Source organism: Carassius carassius, chromosome 34 (assembly GCF_963082965.1).
Source record: "Carassius carassius chromosome 34, fCarCar2.1, whole genome shotgun sequence".
Taxonomy (NCBI): Eukaryota; Metazoa; Chordata; class Actinopteri; order Cypriniformes; family Cyprinidae; genus Carassius; species Carassius carassius.
Genome location: NC_081788.1, coordinates 24,592,116 through 24,612,572, shown reverse-complemented (window position 1 = coordinate 24,612,572; position 20,457 = coordinate 24,592,116). Strand labels below are relative to the sequence as shown.

At 35.0% G+C, this 20,457-nt stretch overlaps 1 protein-coding gene across 2 annotated transcripts in view; it reads left to right on the top strand.

Annotated features, from left to right (window-relative positions):
- LOC132114825 (netrin-G2-like) overlaps positions 1–20,457 on the top strand; it is a 67,341-nt gene that overhangs the window by 10,652 nt on the left and 36,232 nt on the right. For both annotated transcript variants that reach the window (XM_059523176.1, XM_059523177.1), the window contains exon 3: positions 2,719–3,362. In XM_059523176.1, coding sequence (XP_059379159.1) covers positions 2,719–3,362 — 644 coding nt within the window. The remainder of the gene's footprint in view (positions 1–2,718; positions 3,363–20,457) is intronic.

The following is a 20,457-nucleotide window of genomic DNA, read 5'->3' as shown; positions in this document are numbered from 1 at the left end:
AACATTTCTCTCAGAGACGCACTGGTCTTTAGACGTGAGGGCATTCCTGTGAGGATAGCTGGAGGTTTAGTGTAAGAACCACCTGCTGCAGCAGTTGGACTGGATTTGTTCGATATGGAGAAAGACGGCAGGATTGAGTCAGAGGGCTGAGTTAGGCTAAGGTTCAGGGGCGTAGCCATCTTTTCAGAAGTGAGGGGGACAGAAATTACATTTTATATATATATATATATATATATATAAACCATTACAATATAATATAAAACATTACAATATAAAATTTCTGTAACCTATAGCCTACCAGTCAACAGTTTATGTTTTTAAAGAAGTCTCTTCAGCTCACCAAGCCTGCATTTATTTGATCCAGAATACAGCAAAAGCAGTAATATTGTGAAATATTTTTACTATTTAAAATAACTGTTTTCTATTTGAATATATTTTAAAATGTAATTTATTCCTGTGATCCAAGCTGTATTTTCAGCATCATTACTCCAGTCTTCAGTGTCTCATCCTTCAGAAATCATTCTAATATGCTGATTTGCTGATTATCATTATTTAAAAGATATGAGTACATTTTTCCAGTATACTTTGATGAATAGAAGGATCCAAAGATCAGCATTTATTTGAAATAAAAAGCTTTTGCAACATTATACACTATATCATTCAAAAGCTTAGAGGTTTTTTTTTTTTTGAGCAGAAAATCTGAATATCAGAATTATTTCTGAAGGATCGTGTGAATGGAGTAATGATGCTAAAAATTCAGCTTTGAAATCTCAATAAATTACATTTTGAAATATATTCAAATAGAAATAAGTTATTGTTTTGCTGTACTTTGGATCAAATAAATGCAGGCTTGGTGAACAGAAGAGACTTCTTTAAAAAACATTAACAAGCTTACTGTTCAAAAACATTTGATTGGTAGTGTATAGGCAACTTAAATTTTTCTCTAACTTCAGGCTTATAATTGGCTTAGAAATCTATAACTGCTGGACAATAGCAAATAATAATGATCTGTTTATATACTACAAACACTTTTTTTTATCACATAATAAGGCAGAATAGTTTCTTGTAATAATAATGTGTTCGTGTTTCCAAAAGTGTCTGTTTTTCTGTGAAAACAACTGTTTTCACATAGCATAGCTGGACGCTTTTGTCCATATTAGGAGTTTCCTGGTATGAATTTCTGCGCGAGAGCGCCCTCTGGCTTCAAGGATGAATGAAACACACACTGCAGGAGAGTTTAGCGCTCCGTGATGTTCATCTTGTCTTCTGGGTCCGAATAAAATATCAGGTCATGCGCAGACTGTCCTGTCTCTTTGAGTTTAAATCTATATTTATTCACACCAGCTCTTGAAAACCTCTATGCGAACACACTTGACCGAAAAAGTGCGGGGGACGAATTTCCGTGATGATAAAAGAGGGGGGGACACGTAATCTACGCCCCTGCTAAGGTGCTTCCTGTTTATGGATCAAAGTGCTAAGGTACTCCAGATGGTTGGGACAGGTAGCTCGAATTATTTCTTAATGGAAGCTAATGGTCCATAAAGACACTTGGCCCGAGAAACATTCAAGTGTGCCGGCTATTAAACAATAACTATTCCTGGACACCAATCTGTGAGTTTTAGAGGCTGGAGCGTGTGCTGGGACTTTTAACTCCTCAAACATTTGCTGTGTGGGATGGCTGTTGCTTACTTACAAGGGAATTAAGGGTTCAAGGGTGACCAGATGGCAATCTGTAGGCTAATCCATACACCTGGTGTGTCACTAGGGCAAAGGTTCAAACCCTGAAATTACAGTAGCGATGGGAACTTTGGAAAGGGGTTATCTAGATAGATAGATAGATAGATAGATAGATAGATAGATAGATAGATAGATAGATAGATGCTTAATTAATGCTATGTTTGGTCAATAAGAGTTTTTTTAATGCTTTTTTGAAAGAAGTCTCTTGCATTTATTTGATCAAAAAATGTGTATGAATATAGCTATTCCTAAAAACCTTTTATAAAATTGATGATATATATATATATATATATATATATATATATATATATATATATATATATAGCATTAAGAATCAACATATTAAAATGTTTATTTTTATATTTATTATGTTTAAATATGCTAATGTTTTTGAAATGTTATGCTCACCAAGGCTGCATTTATTTGATAAAAAATATTATTACAAATTTAAAATAACTATTTTCTATTATCTTTTAAAATCGAATTTATTCCCGGTACAGCAAAGCTGATGTCACATGATCCTTTTGAAATCCTTTTAATTTTTTAATTCCTCTTTTCCTATTATCAATATTAGCGTTAGGGGCTTAAATAGAAAGTTCAAAAGAACAGCATTTGTTTGAAATAGAAATGGTTTGAACGTTGTAACACTATAAACATCTTCATTGTTACTTTTGATGAATTTAAAGCAATAAAAATAATTTATTTGAAAAAAATATATATATATCTTACTGACCTTAAACTTTTGTACGTTAAAAACTTTTTTTTTTGTTTAGTTATATGCATTTGCAAAGGCATTTTTCTCAGTATTTAGATTTTTTTGTACCCTCAGATTCCAGATTTTCTAATAGTTGTATAACTATAACAATAATAAACCATACATCAATGGAATGGTTATTTATTCAGCTTTTCAAAAAAACTATTTATCCTTCCTTAATTTTGTACAACTCTTTATTTGACATTTTATTTCCCTTTTGCCTGTAGGAAAACCCATACCTGTGTAGTGACGAATGCGATGCCTCCACCAAAGAACTTGCCCATCCTCCAGAGCTGATGCAAGACCCGGAGCGAACTGGACTTATCACGTACTGGCAGACTGTAACATGGAGTCGTTTTCCTGAGCCTCTTCAGGCCAACATATCCTTATCCTGGAACAAAAGCCTGGAGTTAACAGATGACATCCAGATAACCTTTGAGTATGGACGGCCCACAATAATGGTGCTGGACAAGTCCCTGAATTATGGACGAACCTGGCAGCCTTATCAGTACTATGCCGATGACTGCATGGATGGCTTCGGGATGTTGCCAAAGAGGGTGCAGGATCTGTCGGCCACGAACGTGACTAGAGTCATATGTACAGAGCAATACTCTCGCTGGGTTGGTTCCAAGAATGAGAAGAATGTGCGGTTTGAGGTCCGGGAACGCTTTGCCATATTTGCTGGGACAAAATTACAAAACATGGACAACTTATACACACGCATGGAGAGTATGAAAGGCCTCCGAGACTTTTTCACCTTCACAAACCTACGGCTTCGGCTGCTGAGACCGGCGCTTGGAGGAACATACGTACAAAGAGACAACCTGCTCAAGTACTTTTACGCCATCTCCAATATCGACATACCAGCAAGGTAATGATGCACAGCACAGTGTTTGTGTTACTGATGGATAGCTTTTGCTTGTTTTATTATTTAATCGCTCATTTTTCAGCCTTTTCTGTCTGAAAGAGTAGAGGAATTACAGGAAATTATGGGAGAAGAGAGGGAGAAGGGTATCAGAACACAATAAAGGAGCAAATCTTCATATTTTAGGAATCTCATATTGTTTAATCACATTCAAATAAATAAAATTGAGAAAAAAAGCTGACACTTATCAGACATCTTTGTGTCCAGCTCATATGTGCTAACCTGTAGACCAGGCCTACAGCATTGTGCTCTTCTAAACCGAAATCACTGGAGTGCAGAACGAACTAAATCATCTAGGGTGGTCCTTTTACATAACCTTAACTCTTTTGATAAATATCGCATGCATACATGCATATGTTATTGCATATCAAGAAGACGTTTACTTTCGCCCATTTCAATGCTTCTGGTTCTGGAATTTGTTGGTCAACTAATGCATGGAATAGACCTATGCAAAAAAGTTTCCAATTTTCAATGATAGTGTATATTATAAATATATTCTAAACTTTATCAGCTTGGCTCATGAATATTAATTAGGTAACAATGTTCAACAAGTAACCACAAAATTAAAGATTACTTTTCACAAATGCTAGATGCTTCTGTCAAGTTAAATGTCTTCGGACGGTACTTTTTTTCTAGACTGTGGACAGAACACATCTCTAAAAACATCACGATTATTGCCCAAATAGTTAGAAGGATCGATAATGCTTTCTGTGCACCATATTACATGAGTTAATAATAATAATAACATATTACATCTATATGAGTGCATATTTTAATATAAAAAACTTCAAAGGTTAGCCTAAAAAAGTGAGCCCTGCTGATCCACCTTTAGAAATGTCCATAGAGACACATCTTGGCACATTTCAAACTAGTTGTTCTATACGTTAAAGTGATCACCTGGCAGACACAGCTATGATAAAAATGTCCAGCAGTGAAGGGCCCAAACCTCCGGTAATGCAAACCCTCAATCAATACTTATTCTGGTATGTCAGAGAGGAAATTGTTTTAACAGCGACAGGGAATGGGATGGGTAAAGTAGACTAATGGACAAGCAGAAAGCGGCCTATCAGAGTGCTGACTGATGTTTCAGTGTTTCACAATGAGAGGAGCGTTGGAGTGGAAATGTTAAGCTAATACCCAGTGGAAAATCGTCCTGGGATATTGTATTCGTTCCACAATATTGGGATGCGTTTCAGCAGCATTTGAATAATAAAAATGGCACGGCCTCCCTGATGGCTTGCCCTGCGAGGACTCTTCTAAATGGAGTCCATGGGGTTGGTGGGTGTTGGGCATGATAATCAGATCAGACTCTACAGCCGGTGACACTTCCTGCATCACAGCCCATTTCCTCTGTCATCTACCATGCGCTAATAACCAGTGCTAAAAGCCTATAATAAGAAGAAGAGAATCAAGAATCCTTAATTGAAGAAGATGAAGTGTTACTTGTTTAAAGCAATTAAGGTATGCTGTTAATATCCCTATTTATCTCTTTATCTTGCGTCTTGTTTGCCAGGAAATGTTACGTGCTCTCTGATAATGATGTTTGCCTTTTTATCCGAAGTGCCAGCAATACTACTAACTCATATTCCAGCAGAACGCATCTAAAAATAACCTGACCAAACAATGAAAACATATTCCTCAGTTGTTTTTTTTCCTGCTGCTTTGATGACATTCGTGAAAAATTTTCTTGATCAGCTCCTTTCCTGCTAAAAAGTAATGTTTAGGAGGCATCATGCTGTACAGCACACCACATGACGGTGAACATAATGAGACACAATCATTCTTTTTATTTATTCTTTGCACAACAGTAATGTGTGAAAAGATAAGACTTGCGTTTTATCCTCACCTTCCCTGCCCTGCTCTGGTTTGCTGCAATCTTGACGTAAGATACAAGACAGTAGAAAGAGTTCACAAATAGGCGTCCCAGTAGATGGACCGGATTTGGAAACAGTAGGAGAGCGGGAGGGTGGGCTCGTGTTCCATCAGACAAATATCCCAAAGACATTGCTTGAACCTTAATTAAACCTGGTAAGAGAGGAAATAAATAAATAAACACAATTCCCAGGGTTCGTGTTAATTTATGCAAAGACTTGAGCTGATCAGATGCATCTCCTGTTCCCTTTCCTCCTGAATCCACACATGAAACCCTTCTGAACATCCAGTGTACCAAGATATTGCAGCCTTGATACTGAATATCAAAGAAGGCAGGGATGGCTGCTGAATTTTGCAGAAGGGATTTTGGAGAAATAATGCTGTTTTATTAATATACGCAGAACATGATAGGCCATTACTAAAGATCAAGGTTGAACGGAAATAAAATAAGTCCATGTAAGCCTATCAGAACTCGCATCTCAGAGATGTCCTTGGACCCACGTTGGCAAAGAGACAGAGGTTACGGAGGGAAGGTGAAATGAAGGAAGCTCCAGAGGAGCCACGAGGACAACATCAGGATCAATCCATCTTTATCACTCGTGTGTGGGCAGAAACTCTATCATGAAAGGGCCACCATGAAGAGGTGTTTTATAGAGAATCAAGAATCACTCAGAGACAGATTCACACCCACACTTGGATTGTGCCGTTTTGCTCTTGTATTAAATGTAAGTGCTTGTGATTTCAATCATTTAATCATCAGGCCTTAAAACACCAAGACATAGTAAAATATATGCTTAGAAAAAAGTTGAAAAGCAAATACCAGTCAAAGGTTTGAACACACCTACTCGTTTCTCTATTATTACCAGTGCTGGGCAAGCTACTTTGACACTTGAGTAGCATTTAAGGTAGCAATACATACACATACACTGTATACATGTATGGCAAGTATAAAATAATACACATTATATAGTCAACAATGTGTACAGTAAGCAGTGACATCTCTTTAATCGTGTTCATTCTTGTAAAATATGTATTTTATAGAATCAGTGAATAATTTTTAAACCTTTTCATTGAAATGAATAATCTGAATGATTTCACTAAAATTAATCTTCAAAGTAAGCAAACAGATGAGTGTGAGTATGTTCGATTATTGCTCAAGTTTGCACATATATACAGTATTGTTGGAAAGTTTGGGTTCAGTAATACTTTTATTCAGCTAGGATGCATTACAGTAAATGGATCATACATTATGCTCTTTTGAACATTTTATGCATCAAAGAATTATGAATGAAATGTATTCGTTTTCACAAATATTTTAAGCAGCACAACATGAATATATATATATATATATATGAATATATATATATATATATATATAAAACAAAAACTTTTATTTGGGATGTGATTAATTGTTTGACAGCACTAATATATATATATATATATATATATATATATATATATATATATATATATATATATATGACAGCGCTAAAAGTTTTTGTTTACATAATATATGTGTGTGTACTTTGTATATTTATTATGTATATGTAAATACACACACATATGCATGCATATATTTAAGAAAAATATGTTATGTTTATATATTAAATATATTTATATATGATATACATTATATGAATATAAATATATACATGTAAATATCTTCAAAATATATGCTGTATGTGTGTGTATTTATATACAACCCGAATTCCGGAAAAGTTGGGACGTTTTTTAAATTTTAATAAAATGAAAACTAAAAGACTTTCAAATCACATGAGCCAATATTTTATTCACAATAGAACATAGATAACATAGCAAATGTTTAAACTGAAAAAGTTTACAATTTTATGCACAAAATGAGCTCATTTCAATTTTGATTTCTGCTACAGGTCTAAAAATAGTTGGGACGGGGCATGTTTACCATGGTGTAGCATCTCCTTTTCTTTTTAAAACAGTTATAAGACGTCTGGGCATTGAGGCTATGAGTTGCTGGAGTTTTGCTGTTGGAATTTGGTCCCATTCTTGCCTTATATAGATTTCCAACTGCTGAAGAGTTCGTGGTCGTCTTTGACGTATTTTTCGTTTAATGATGCGCCAAATGTTCTCTATAGGTGAAAGATCTGGACTGCAGGCAGGCCAGGTTAGCACCCGGACTCTTCTACGACGAAGCCATGCTGTTGTTATAGCTGCAGTATGTGGTTTTGCATTGTCCTGCTGAAATAAACAAGGCCTTCCCTGAAATAGACGTTGTTTGGAGGGAAGCATATGTTGCTCTAAAACCTTTATATACCTTTCAGCATTCACAGAGCCTTCCAAAACATGCAAGCTGCCCATACCGTATGCACTTATGCACCCCCATACCATCAGAGATACTGGCTTTTGAACTGAACGCTGATAACATGCTGGAAGGTCTCCCTCCTCTTTAGCCCGGAGGACACGGCGTCTGTGATTTCCAACAAGAATGTCAAATTTGGACTCGTCTGACCATAAAACACTATTCCACTTTGAAATAGTCCATTTTAAATGAGCCTTGGCCCACAGGACACGACGGCGCTTCTGGACCATGTTCACATATGGCTTTCTTTTTGCATGATAGAGCTTTAGTTGGCATCTGCTGATGGCACGGCGGATTGTGTTTACCGACAGTGGTTTCTGAAAGTATTCCTGGGCCCATTTAGTAATGTCATTGACACAATCATGCCGATGAGTGATGAAGTGTCGTCTGAGAGCCCGAAGACCACGGGCATCCAATAAAGGTCTCCGGCCTTGTCCCTTACGCACAGAGATTTCTCCAGTTTCTCTGAATCTTTTGATGATGTTATGCACTGTAGATGATGAGATTTGCAAAGCCTTTGCAATTTGACGTTGAGGAACATTGTTTTTAAAGTTTTCCACAATTTTTTTACGCAGTCTTTCACAGATTGGAGAGCCTCTGCCCATCTTTACGTCTGAGAGACTCTGCTTCTCTAAGACAAAGCTTTTATAGCTAATCATGTTACAGACCTGATATCAATTAACTTAATTAATCACTAGATGTTCTCCCAGCTGAATCTTTTCAAAACTGCTTGCTTTTTTAGCCATTTGTTGCCCCCGTGCCAACTTTTTTGAGACCTGTAGCAGGCATTAAATTTTAAATGAGCTAATTAAGTGGATAAAAGTGTAAAATTTCTCAGTTTAAACATTTGCTACGTTATCTATGTTCTATTGTGAATAAAATATTGGCTCATGTGATTTGAAATTCCTTTAGTTTTCATTTTATTAAAATTTAAAAAACGTCCCAACCTTTCCGGAATTCGGGTTGTATACAGGATTCTTACAATAAACATTTATTGTAAATTGCAATACTTCACAATATTACTGTTTTACTTTTTGATCAAATAAATGCAGCCTGAGATAAGAGACATTAAAAAATCTTTCCAACCCTTTCATTTTTAAATGGTAATGTTTATCACTAAAAACAGTATACGAGTAGCGCATGAAACTACAAAAATTTGCATACTTGTAAGTAGTATGCTAGCGTGCTAATCCAAAAACAGCCATACAAGTGGAAATTTAGCACTGACACTTTAGGATTGATATTCAGCATTCATCTGTGTTGATAGTAAAAAACTAATCAGGGTCCTGTGGCAGGGGTCTAATGGGTAAAGTAAAGCAGCAATCAGCTTTGGCCTAACAATCATGGACAGACGGATTTGCTAGATGTGTCTGAGATCTGGGCAGGACCATATTTTCAGTCTGACCCTCATTCACCTTCTTCATCGGTCCCATTAGGAAAATGTCAGTCTGACAAAAAGGTGTCCTCCAGAGGAAGTGAAGTCTCTGGACATCAGATGGCATCTCTTGATTCTCTGCTCTCTGAGAGGCACCTGAGCCCTGAATCTAAGGTGTAAGACTGGCAGAGAGGGTGTGAGAGACATTGGCAGGCTTGTCAAAAGAGAACTTGGGTAATTTGGAGCAGGACAGTTTTGGAAAGTTCACATGACACCGGTCAGATGCTGTCAGGCCCATCTATCTTTTCACTGAAACATTTGTTTCATTGAGGTTTACTGAAATACCCTTTGACCCTGTTGGACTTCCATACTAGTCCAGACTTTTGCTAGTTGGTGCTGGTTTGGTGAAAAAAAGTACCATGCTGGTCCTGGAAGTACCTTGGAGCTCCATGTAAAGACCAAATTCATGAATTTCAGTATTACAACATAAGTATCATGGTACTCACACAATACATTTTTCTACGATGTTACTACTATGGAACAGAAATATACAATGATATTGAAAGTAACATTATTAACATATTATTTCAAGGTTATTACAAAAATGCCATGATATTACTATGGTAAATGTCCCAAAAATGCTAATACTGAAAAACATAGCAGAGTGTCACTGACAAAATGTTACTGTGCTGGTAGTTTGGTACAGTAATGTCATTTGGTGGTAATACCAAGCAATTTTGAAATTTGACAATTTTTGTGAAATTCATGTACAGTATCATGGTATTTGCATGGTGATTCCAAGAATACCATGGTTCTACTGTGGTAAAAATCTATTAAAACCAGGGTGCATGTCCAAAAACATAGTAGTACCATGGTACCTTTTTGTAAGTGTTACTTACAAAATATTACTGTGCTGTTAGTATGGTACACTAATGTAATTGAGTGGTAATACCTTGGTACTTTGAAACATACCACGGTACAAAAATTTCTGTACCATGGTATTTGCAATGTGTTTCCAAGAATACCATGGTACTACTATGGTAAATTTGAAACCTCAGACAAAAAAAAAAAAAAAAAAAAAAAAAAAAGGCTAATACCATGGTGTATGTCTGAAGAACATGGTAGTCCCATGGTACAGCACCTTTCTGTAAGTATTACCTAAAAAACATATACGTTTTGTATAAGTATTGTATAAGTTAAACATAACATAATGGTACCTTTCACAAGAACATTGTATTTTCTGTTGTTCTACTTAAAAAAGTTTAATTCCATGTTCTTTGCAATGAATTGTGAAATTTACTAGCAATTACTGAAAGCTAATTATTTCTACACCATTTTTGGAAGTACCATTGAATGATTTACCATACTAAATTAAATTTCAGTATAACATATATGAAAATACCATAATGTTATCACGTATCATCACCCGTACTGTATTACTAGCACAGTAGATTTTTGTAAGTGTAGCCATGCTACACGTCGGTGAGGCTGGTTAACCAGTGTAATGATGCTGGTTAACTAGTTAAAAAGCCTCATGGGTACACCAGCACACCATCATCCAATGCTACCTAGAATTCACAGCAACATACTGTATGCTGAAGACCAGCTATGGTGGTCTTTTAAGTAGGGAAATTTGCTTTAAAATTTTTCTGATTTTAATGTTGCTCTGGATTTGTTTTAGGATGTCTTTTCATCATAAACCCTTAGATAATAACTTGTGGAGGAATTTCCGTCTGCTCCTTCACACAATACAATCCCGTTATGTAAGTACTGAGGGTCTCTGAGTGTGTACGTGACGTGATTCTATGAATGATTCTCTGCTCTAACTGAGGCTCAACTGCTTTGTGGTTGCTTTGGAAAAACAAACCGCAGTAAAAAACCCAAAAGCTAATGTAAAGCTCACAAACTAGAAAAAGTGGATTAGTTGAGCAATCTGCATGGTTATTACAGTATAAATGAAATCTCTTGTCTACTGTACTCTACGGAAGCATCCCTTCACGGTGGTCAGAATCCATAAATCACAGAGAGCATGGCATGGCTTTATTTGATACATTACTTTGTTCTGCTGGGATCTGTCAATATTCAGACATGCTGACAGTTGTTTAGCATCTACAGTGCACTGTGCTGTGAATGACCTGACAGGCCATCATATGCTGCCATCCCTACTGAAAACACCAGCACATGTTCTGGATGCTGGTATGCTGATGTATTCCCATCTAACTTCTTGAAATTAACTTGAATTGTCATTCTCAACCCTTTTTATGTCCATAATATGATGTATTTTTAGGTGAAAATTAGGAAAATTGTTTCATGAAAATTGGATATTACATACCAGAATGGAGCCAGACAAAATTTTCTATATAGCTGTTTGGTTAATGGTTAAAATTATCCTACGGAGAGTCCTGTCAGAAGAAAAGCAAGTTAGTACATTTTGATGAAAATTACAAAGAAAAATATTCTTTGCAAATTAGGTATACATAATGCAATATTCAAAACAGTCTCTAAATCAAATATTTTATGAGATTAATAACATGTTACAGTAATCTCTCATGTGCTCACAAGGCTGCATTTATTTGATCAAAAATACAGTAAAAACAGTAATATTGTGAAATATTACAATTTAAAACAACTGTTTTCAATTTAAATATATTTTAAAAAGTAATTTCTTCCTTTTGATGGCAAAGCTGAATTTTCAGCATAATTACTCCAGTTTTCATTGCCACATGATCCTTTACAAATCATTCTAATATTCTAATTTTAGCTCAAAACCATTTCTTCTTGTCTTTAAAAAAATATTATTATACATTTTCTCTTAAAATATTTTTTGGAAACAGTTTCCACCCATTGCCATCATGGACTTTTAGTTTGTTTTCTTCCCTCGTGTTTTTCCCTGACCTAGGTTTCCCATGTGTGTTGATTAGTTCTTTCTGTTCTCCTGTGTTCTTAATCTAGTTATTAGTCCCTTTTTTAGTCCTCCTTGCAGCAGTCGGTGTGACACCCCCCAGGGTGTTTATTTAAATAGATTTTAAATGTCTTTAATGCATCCTTGCTGAATAAAATTACTAATTTCTTCTTCAAAAACTTACTGACCCCACATTTGAGTTGCAGTGTATGTTTGATATGTTTAAATGATTATTTGGACTGTCAAATTAACACATTTTTGCATTGTGTTCTCATTGGCTAAAATTATTTCATTTCATTGAGTAAACTGGACTATAATTAATGAATATGACATGACAAAATATGAACTAAATTTCAAGGACATTTTTGACAAACTATGACTAAAACAAATCAAGCTGTAAAAATGAAGACTGCCTGAAGGCCTCTGAGGGCAGTCATGTAAGTAGGTTTGGGGGCAACAGAGCCATGTCAACAGATCAATGAAGCCCCTTTCAAAGCCAGTCAGACACATCTGAAGAGCTAAGCACTGAGTTTTCTTTGGACAGGGCCTTGAGTGAGCTCCATTCTTCAGCGTGTGCTGCGTTTCAACTCAACCTGTAGTGCTGCATTTTAGTGCATGCTTGGTTTAATCTCACATTCTCTTTTTTCATCTTGTTTAGTGTGCATCTCTTTCCATACTAAGCCAGTCCATCCCACAGCAGGAAAAAAAAGGTTTTCAAGTTTTCTGCAAGGTTTGAGGTATAGAGTATTAATATATTTTCTGCTAGGGTGTACTGGGTGGTTGTTAGGGTATTGCTTTGCTGTTACCATGGTGAATGCTAGGGTGTATGTTCAGCTTATTTTATCATCTGCCAGGTGAAAATTATAAATCTGATCACTTCGAAAAGTTATGCCACACCTCAGCCACATAAAGACCACAAAAAAAGTAATACTTATTTAAATACATCTTTAAATACTGTAAAGATGCTATGTTAACAACCTCTTAATTGGTTGTTTATATACTAAATACAGCGAAAAACTGTAACAAATCTTACAGAAATTTTTAAGTTTCGTCTTAGTTTTGCACTTTAGGGTTTAACGTTATGTATCTTATGCTGTAAAATTAATGTTTATTGAATGTTTTTTGTGTAATGTGTTTTACCATGATGGTGTTTTGTATTTCTATATATTGGTATTTATATCAGTTTATTGAAAAGTCACTTAATTCTACATGACATTCTCTTTAGCACCTGCATTTTTGAGTGTTTTTCAATGTAAAATTATAAAACAATTTTAGTAATTTAATAAGTTGGTATATAATATACTGTATGTTATATATGTGACCCTGGACCACAAAACCAGTCTTAAGTCGCTGGGGTATATTTGTAGCAATAGCCAAAAAATACATTGTATGGGTCAAAATTATAGATTTTTATTTTATGCCAAAAATCATTAGGATATTAAGTAAAGATTGTGTTCCATGAAGATATTCTGTAAATGTCCTACTGTAAATATATAAAAACATATTTTTTGATTAGTAATATGCATTGCGAAGAACTTTATTTGGACAACTTTGAAGGCAATTTTCTCAATATTTAGATTTTTTTGACTCCAGATTTGCTCGGCAATATCTCGTCCAAATTTTATCCTATCCTAACAAACTATACATCAATGGAAAGCTGATTTATGATGCAAAATCTCAATAATAAAAAAAGACCCTTATTACTGGTTTTAAAGTTCTGGCAACCATTTAACCTTTTTTTTTTGTACATTTAACACCCCCCCCTCCCCCCCTTACAGCGTATAGTTAAATGTAAGTTTAATACTTTGCGTTAGGGGTTTGATCAAATCCTTAAACTAACAGAAATTGAGCATGAAGAATTCAATTAGCTGAAGTGTGGAGAATCATTTTTAGGGTTAGTTAGGGTTGCTCATATATTGTGTAACATTTCATAGACAAATTTTAAAAGCAGTCTATTTATGTCTTCACTTCCACTTAGACATCTTTGGTGTATTTGTCCATGAGTTTCACCACACTGCGTTGTGTGGGCGCATGTGTGATCTGTAATTTTTGCTTTTGTCTGCAGTGCTTTCATGTGATGTAATACTTGCCCTAGTTTTTGGTGAAGATTATGCTGGCGATACATCGGTACAGTTAGAAGCAGAGAGGAGAATGTTTTATAAATGCTCAGGTCTAGCAGAGCTGCTCTTACAGTATTCCCACAGGAGCTCCTTGAGTTTGCTTCTAAAAAGCCGAACACCATCAGCGCTGACCATCAAAGATGAGTCCTTGGCCTGAGTTACTCTTCCTATAAGGTTACATTAGTGAAGAGGCCAGGGGCGCAAACTCAGGCTTGCTTCCACCCTCCCCGCATGATCGCTGCTGTAACATATGCGAAGATATATTATTAAACACACACCGAGTAAGAGTGAAAGAAAAAATACTGTGGGTTATTGGCAGTGCGGAAATTCAGATGGCATGGTCTCCAAAGCCCCTGCAGTCTTTCTGTCTTTGTTAGTTTCGCTCACGATCGTTCAAGTATCTGAAAACACAATTAATCTTTGAAACATAAAATACAAATGTACAGAAACAGCAGTTTAAAAAATGTTGATGATTAGACCAAGTTACTGAAGTGTGCCATTGTTTCTACTGTATCAGCTTTAGGGTTTTTGTTGCCATCCGAACATAAAATTGCAAGCTATTTTTTTTAAAGTGAACTATTTAAAGGGTAAAGTTAATTTAAGTGCACTCTGCTGTTCAAGTATCCCAAACAGCTCGACAGAAAGGCTCAACCATCTGAATTTGTTTTGGGGAAGAACCATTGGTTGTCCAACCAATAGAAAGTTCAGGAAACCTGTTTTAAAACATAATTTGATAAATAACTGCAGCCATGATCAATATAAAATTTACACAAATCTCGAGAAGACTTCTTTCTGATGACATATGGAATTCTAGAATCATTTAGTCCAATCATTTAGTCATCTAGTCAATGACTGATGAATAGAACCAAACCCTGCCCTACATTTTTTTGCTTTTCCACATTAGCTTTGATAATGTTACACTCAATACATCACGACGCAGAAGAAAAGATCTGTCTCTATTTCCGTTACTTTAATTGAAATTAACACAATGTGAAGTGCACCAAGCCAATATAATGAGCATCTATAATGAGCATCATTTGGATAAAAAGGTTGCATTGAAAATAATTACAATTATTTGAAAAATGTCTGTTCATTGATACTACACTACATGAGGAAAAAAAAGTTCTTAGTTTTTTTGTCTTGTTTTCCAATTAAAAAACAAATACTTGAGAAGCAAAATGATGTAAGACATAAACGGCCCTATCATACATCCGGCGCAATGCGAAGCAAGGCGCAGAGCAAGTGTGTTTGCTAGTTTCAGTCCGGCGTCGTTGGCATTTTTCCGTCCAGTGTCACGTCATTTAATTAGCAAATACATTTGAGCCCATTTGTGCGCCCATGGGCGTGCTGGTCTAAAAAAGAGGTGTGTTCAGGCGCATTGCTGGCGCATTCCTATTTTAAGGAGCTGAAAATAGACTGCACATTAGACCAACTAAAACCTGGTCTAAAGTCTGGCGCAGTGTTTTTTCTTTGTTACTTAAAGAGCGTGTTAGTATAGGCAGGTCCGCAACGCACGTACACTCTGTTTATTAAACACAGGGATGCACAGCAGCACACAAACATGCCAAATAATAAAAATTAAAGGATTGCAATGCATAAGAATTTTTTTGTAGGCTTATTAAATATATATATATATGTATAAAATACTGAGAAAGAGAATCCTTTTTGCAGTGTAGTACCACAGAAATTTTTCACTTTGTATTTAATCAGTTCTGAATCCTACAATGATTGGGATTCCTACAATCCCATGGGGTGAGAAGTTTGAAATAGTGCCAAGTGCAATTTCATAGCCAAGTGAAGATTTGTGAAATGAAAATACAATATGGTGATGCATTTTGCATCAAAGCTATAGAAGAAAGCTTTGAGATCAATTTGATATTGAAGATTTTTTTTCACCCAACTTATTGACATATTCTCCATCTTACAATAAAAAGGCACCTTCAAAGCCATCATCCAAATGCAGTGAATGTGAGAGCTGCATCAAGCCAGAGCCAAAGCAAAACCCAACCAGAGGGATCAACCAACATACTTTTTCATCCTAGTTTGTGACCGAATACTTGTCTGTTTACATATGCATTGATCTAGCTAACTCATCCACCAGAGTCTGTTTTCATCTATCTCTGTGCGCAGAAGTGGGTATTATATAACTAATGATGCACTCTCGTGGCTGTGTATGATTAAATTAACCCATGCCTCTTACCCTGAGCCCTGCCATCATTTTTTATGATGGATGAAAATCGAAAAAAAAAACCCTCAGAAGCCCCACCCCACTCTACAATATCCAGAATATGTCTAATACACTTAGGTATTAACATAGCAAAAACAAAACTACTGTTAGATTTTGTCTTCTGTAATTTCCCCCATAAAAACCCTCAAATTTTACTGCACAAGAAAAGAAAATCCAATTAGCAATATCAGTCCATGAGGATTTTCAGCGCATTTCGTTAATGCATGTGTTGTGAGGATTTGCAGCATTTCGTTTATGCATGTGTTGTGATGATTTGCAGCATGTTTCGTTATATGCATGTGTTGTGATGTTTTGCAGCTCGTTTGGTTATATGGATGTGTTGTGAAGGATTTGCAACGTGTTTCGTTATATGCATGTGTTCTGATGATTTGCAACACTTGTGTTGTCGATGTTTTCTTCATTTGCTGATGTTTTTTCAATTTGCATGTGTTTTCTTAAGTTGCAGCGTGTTGAGCTGTCTCGGCCACCTTAGTGAAGCCACTTTTATGCAACGCAATGATGGCTGCACGCGTTTCTTTGCAGGTCACCATGGTTAACAATGGAAGAACAATGATTTCAAGCATCACCCTCCTTTTAACATGTCAAGTCTGCCATTCTAACCCAATCAGCCTGACATAATGATCTCCAGCCTTGTGCTCGTCAACATTCTCACCTGAGTTAACAAGATGATTACTGAAATGATCTCAGCAGGTCCTTTAATGACTGCAATGAAATGCAGTGGAAAGGTTTTTTTGGGATTAAGTTAATTTTCATGGCAAAGAAGGACTATGCAATTCATCTGATCACTCTTCATAACATTCTGGAGTATATGCAAATTGCTATTATAGAAACTTAAGCAATTTCAATTCCAATTTCCAATATTTATGTAATTCTCAAAACTTTTGGCCACGACTGTATATATATATATATATATATATATATATATATATATACACACACACATGTATATCAAATGAAGGCTCTTGATAAGCTCTTTCTACTAACACAAGTAAATTCATAATGAGGATATGTGCAGCATTTTTTCAGGTGCTTGCGCATGGATGATACCCATACTGTGCCAGCTCTGTGGAAAAAGTCATATATAACACCAATTCCAAAAAACCCTGGTGCATAATCAAATAATGACCTTCGCCCTGTGGCTTTGACTTCAAATGTTGGGAAGTGTTTTGAGAAATTCATAATCTCACTGTTGGAAAAAGAAGTAGAGCCACTATTAGACACCTGTCAGTTTGCCTATAGGCAAAATAGAAGTACTGAGGATGCTGCTCTTAACATTGTTCATCTTGTCTCTAAGCATCTTGAGAACACTAAAGCCTATGCTCATATTTTATTTGTGGATTTTAGTTCAGCATTTAATACAGTGCAGACACATCTGCTTTTAGAGAAGCTTTATGGCATGGGTGTCGGAATTTTTTTAATTAAATGGTTTTACTCTTTTTTTAAAGTAACAGAACTCAGCAGGTTAGGGTTAATGGGACAATTTCTGAGGTCAGATATAGCAGCACAGGAGTTCCACAAGGTTGTGTTTCATCGCCTGTGTTTTTTGCTTTATACACAAATGACTGCAGGAGCACATATACTAATAATTATATAATGAAATATGCTGATGACACTGTCATTTTATTATCATACACTATTATCTTACCACAGTGAAATAGATACTTTTACTCATTGGTGTGACAAGAACTGTCTTGTGTTAAATGTAAATAAGACACAAGAAATGGTCCTTGACCCAAGAAGTGTATCTGAACATGAGGCCGTGATCATTAAAGACACAGAGATACAGCAAGTGACATCTTACAGATACTGGGGTTTTATATGGACAATGTTCTTTGTTGGAAAACACACATTGACAGTCTGTGCACATGACTACAACAGAGGCTTTATTTTTTAAGAAGGCTGAGACTGTATTGGGTGGGTAGCAATATCTTGCGTGTTTTTTACCAGGCCACGCTTGAAAGTCTTATTCGCTACGGAATTACAGTCTGGTTCGGAAACTTGTCTGTTCAACTGAAAAAAAATGGGCTCATATGCACAAAACAGCTATGAAAATCATAGGAATAAAACAGTATGAGCCCATACAGACTCTATTTGAACAAGCAACAATTAGAAGAGCAATAAGTATCAGTACTGACACCAAACATCCTCTTTTTAGTGAATACCAGACACTGCCATTGGGAAAGTGACTAAGAATGCCAATGTGTAAAACTAATAGACTGAAGCTTTCATTTGTTCCTGCCTCGATAAAAATGCTGAATTCCACCAAAAATAATGCTCATATAACATATTAGAACCTTGTGTTTTGCATTATATGTATTTTATATATCAGACTCATACATAGTATTTTATTATGTTTTTATTATTATTGTCTGTTTACAGAAAAAAACATTGTAGCACTTTGCCCAAGACAGATTTCCCTTCGGGGACAAATAAAGTTATCCTTATCCTTAAAATAATATTGGAGTTATTCATTAGAAACCAAAAGACTTAACACTGAAAATACTAAGCCAGTTGGTGCCAAAAGGGCGGAATTGCACTTATGCCACTTTGCCATTGAGAAATGTATTTAGGGTAAAGCACATGAGTCAAAATGACTGACACAACAAGTAAGCCTGGTATGTCAACCAGAGGACAGCAGTTTTTTACTACTGAATATGGTTTATTAAGCTTATTTTGTGACAAAAAGCTGAATGATGATGGAGAAAATGTGAATATCCAGCATTCAAGGTCAGTGAGGTGTAGCTAGCTAGCAGGTAGTAACCAATAACTTACATTCTAATGGTATATCATATAGGCACTCAGTTACTGCTTAGTCAAACATAGAGAGAATGCATAAAAATAATGCATTTAATAATAATTAGTTATGCATTGCTTCAGTATCATTCAGTTAATGGTATTTGCGATCTTATTTATTTATTTACAAATCCTAGTAATTTACTGTATTGAAAATGCATTTATTTAATACTAGTTCAAATCTAGTAAAACTTTATTTGCTTCATTTATTGTATGTTTACTGACATATGAAAACTATATTTAAACTGGAGTACTACATGCACACGATGGATATTTCTCAATATTAATTCTAAAATGTGTTTTAATGTCACTATTGTTGAGGATGCTCTTTGAATAATATTTAAATGCAAGATGTTTAAAGTGCACCTAAAGTATACTTGCAATTGTTCCACTTTTAACACAATCAAATATAGTTCAGTATATCTTTTAGTTGGACTTCAGCACTTATTTCTTTAAATTGAATTGCATTCAGTATAAAATTAGTTGTTCCAATTTAGCAGACTTAAAGTATACCAGTTTAGCATATACCATATGTAAATAATATGTAAATGTATTTGTAGTATACTTAGCATGAAATAAATGTATTTCAAATACATTTAAATGCATCTGTAAAGGCTTTTCAATCGCCCATTTGGCCAAACAGTAAAGTGACTGGGATTACTATTTTAGTTAATAGTCAATAACTTATTTGATATAAGGACTTTTTATATGATATTTTATTTTATCACAATATTTTTTTTTTTTACTCATTAATGTAATGCTTTTTTCATATTGTCATCAGATGCGCACATTTTTATACATGAAATAAATACAACAATGGTGACTTTTTTTTATAAAATAAATGTAATTTTTTTTTCTGAATAAATGTTCAAATAGTGTTCAATAAGTATATTGTCATCAATGTGTGTAAATGTTTTTAATATAAACGATTGAATCAGTACACAAAGTAAATTTTTGTTTTGGCCCTCTTATAAAGTTGGAATGTCACTTACGCCCTTCTGGTTCTCACCCCTAACTCTTCTTCATAGAAAAATATCATGACTTGCATGTAGGATTTCAAGCTCCAGCTGTTCATTTCAAACATAAATTTTATCTTTTTTGATCTAAACTAATAGTTTAGTTTAAATATTTAATAATGAAGTTTTAATAATGTGTCAAATAATTGCTTACTGTCAAGACACAAAACTGAAGTGGTTATATAAAAACATGCGCAAATTGAAAAAAAATATGCTTGAAAATATATTTATATTTTGTTTTTTCATATAATATTTTTATATAATTTTTTACAGCTTTAAAATGCCACCACTAGTGGAGGATTTACATTAAATGATAATGAAATGTAGTTATATTTATTATTTTCATAATATTTAAACTATAATGTTACTTAATAATTAAA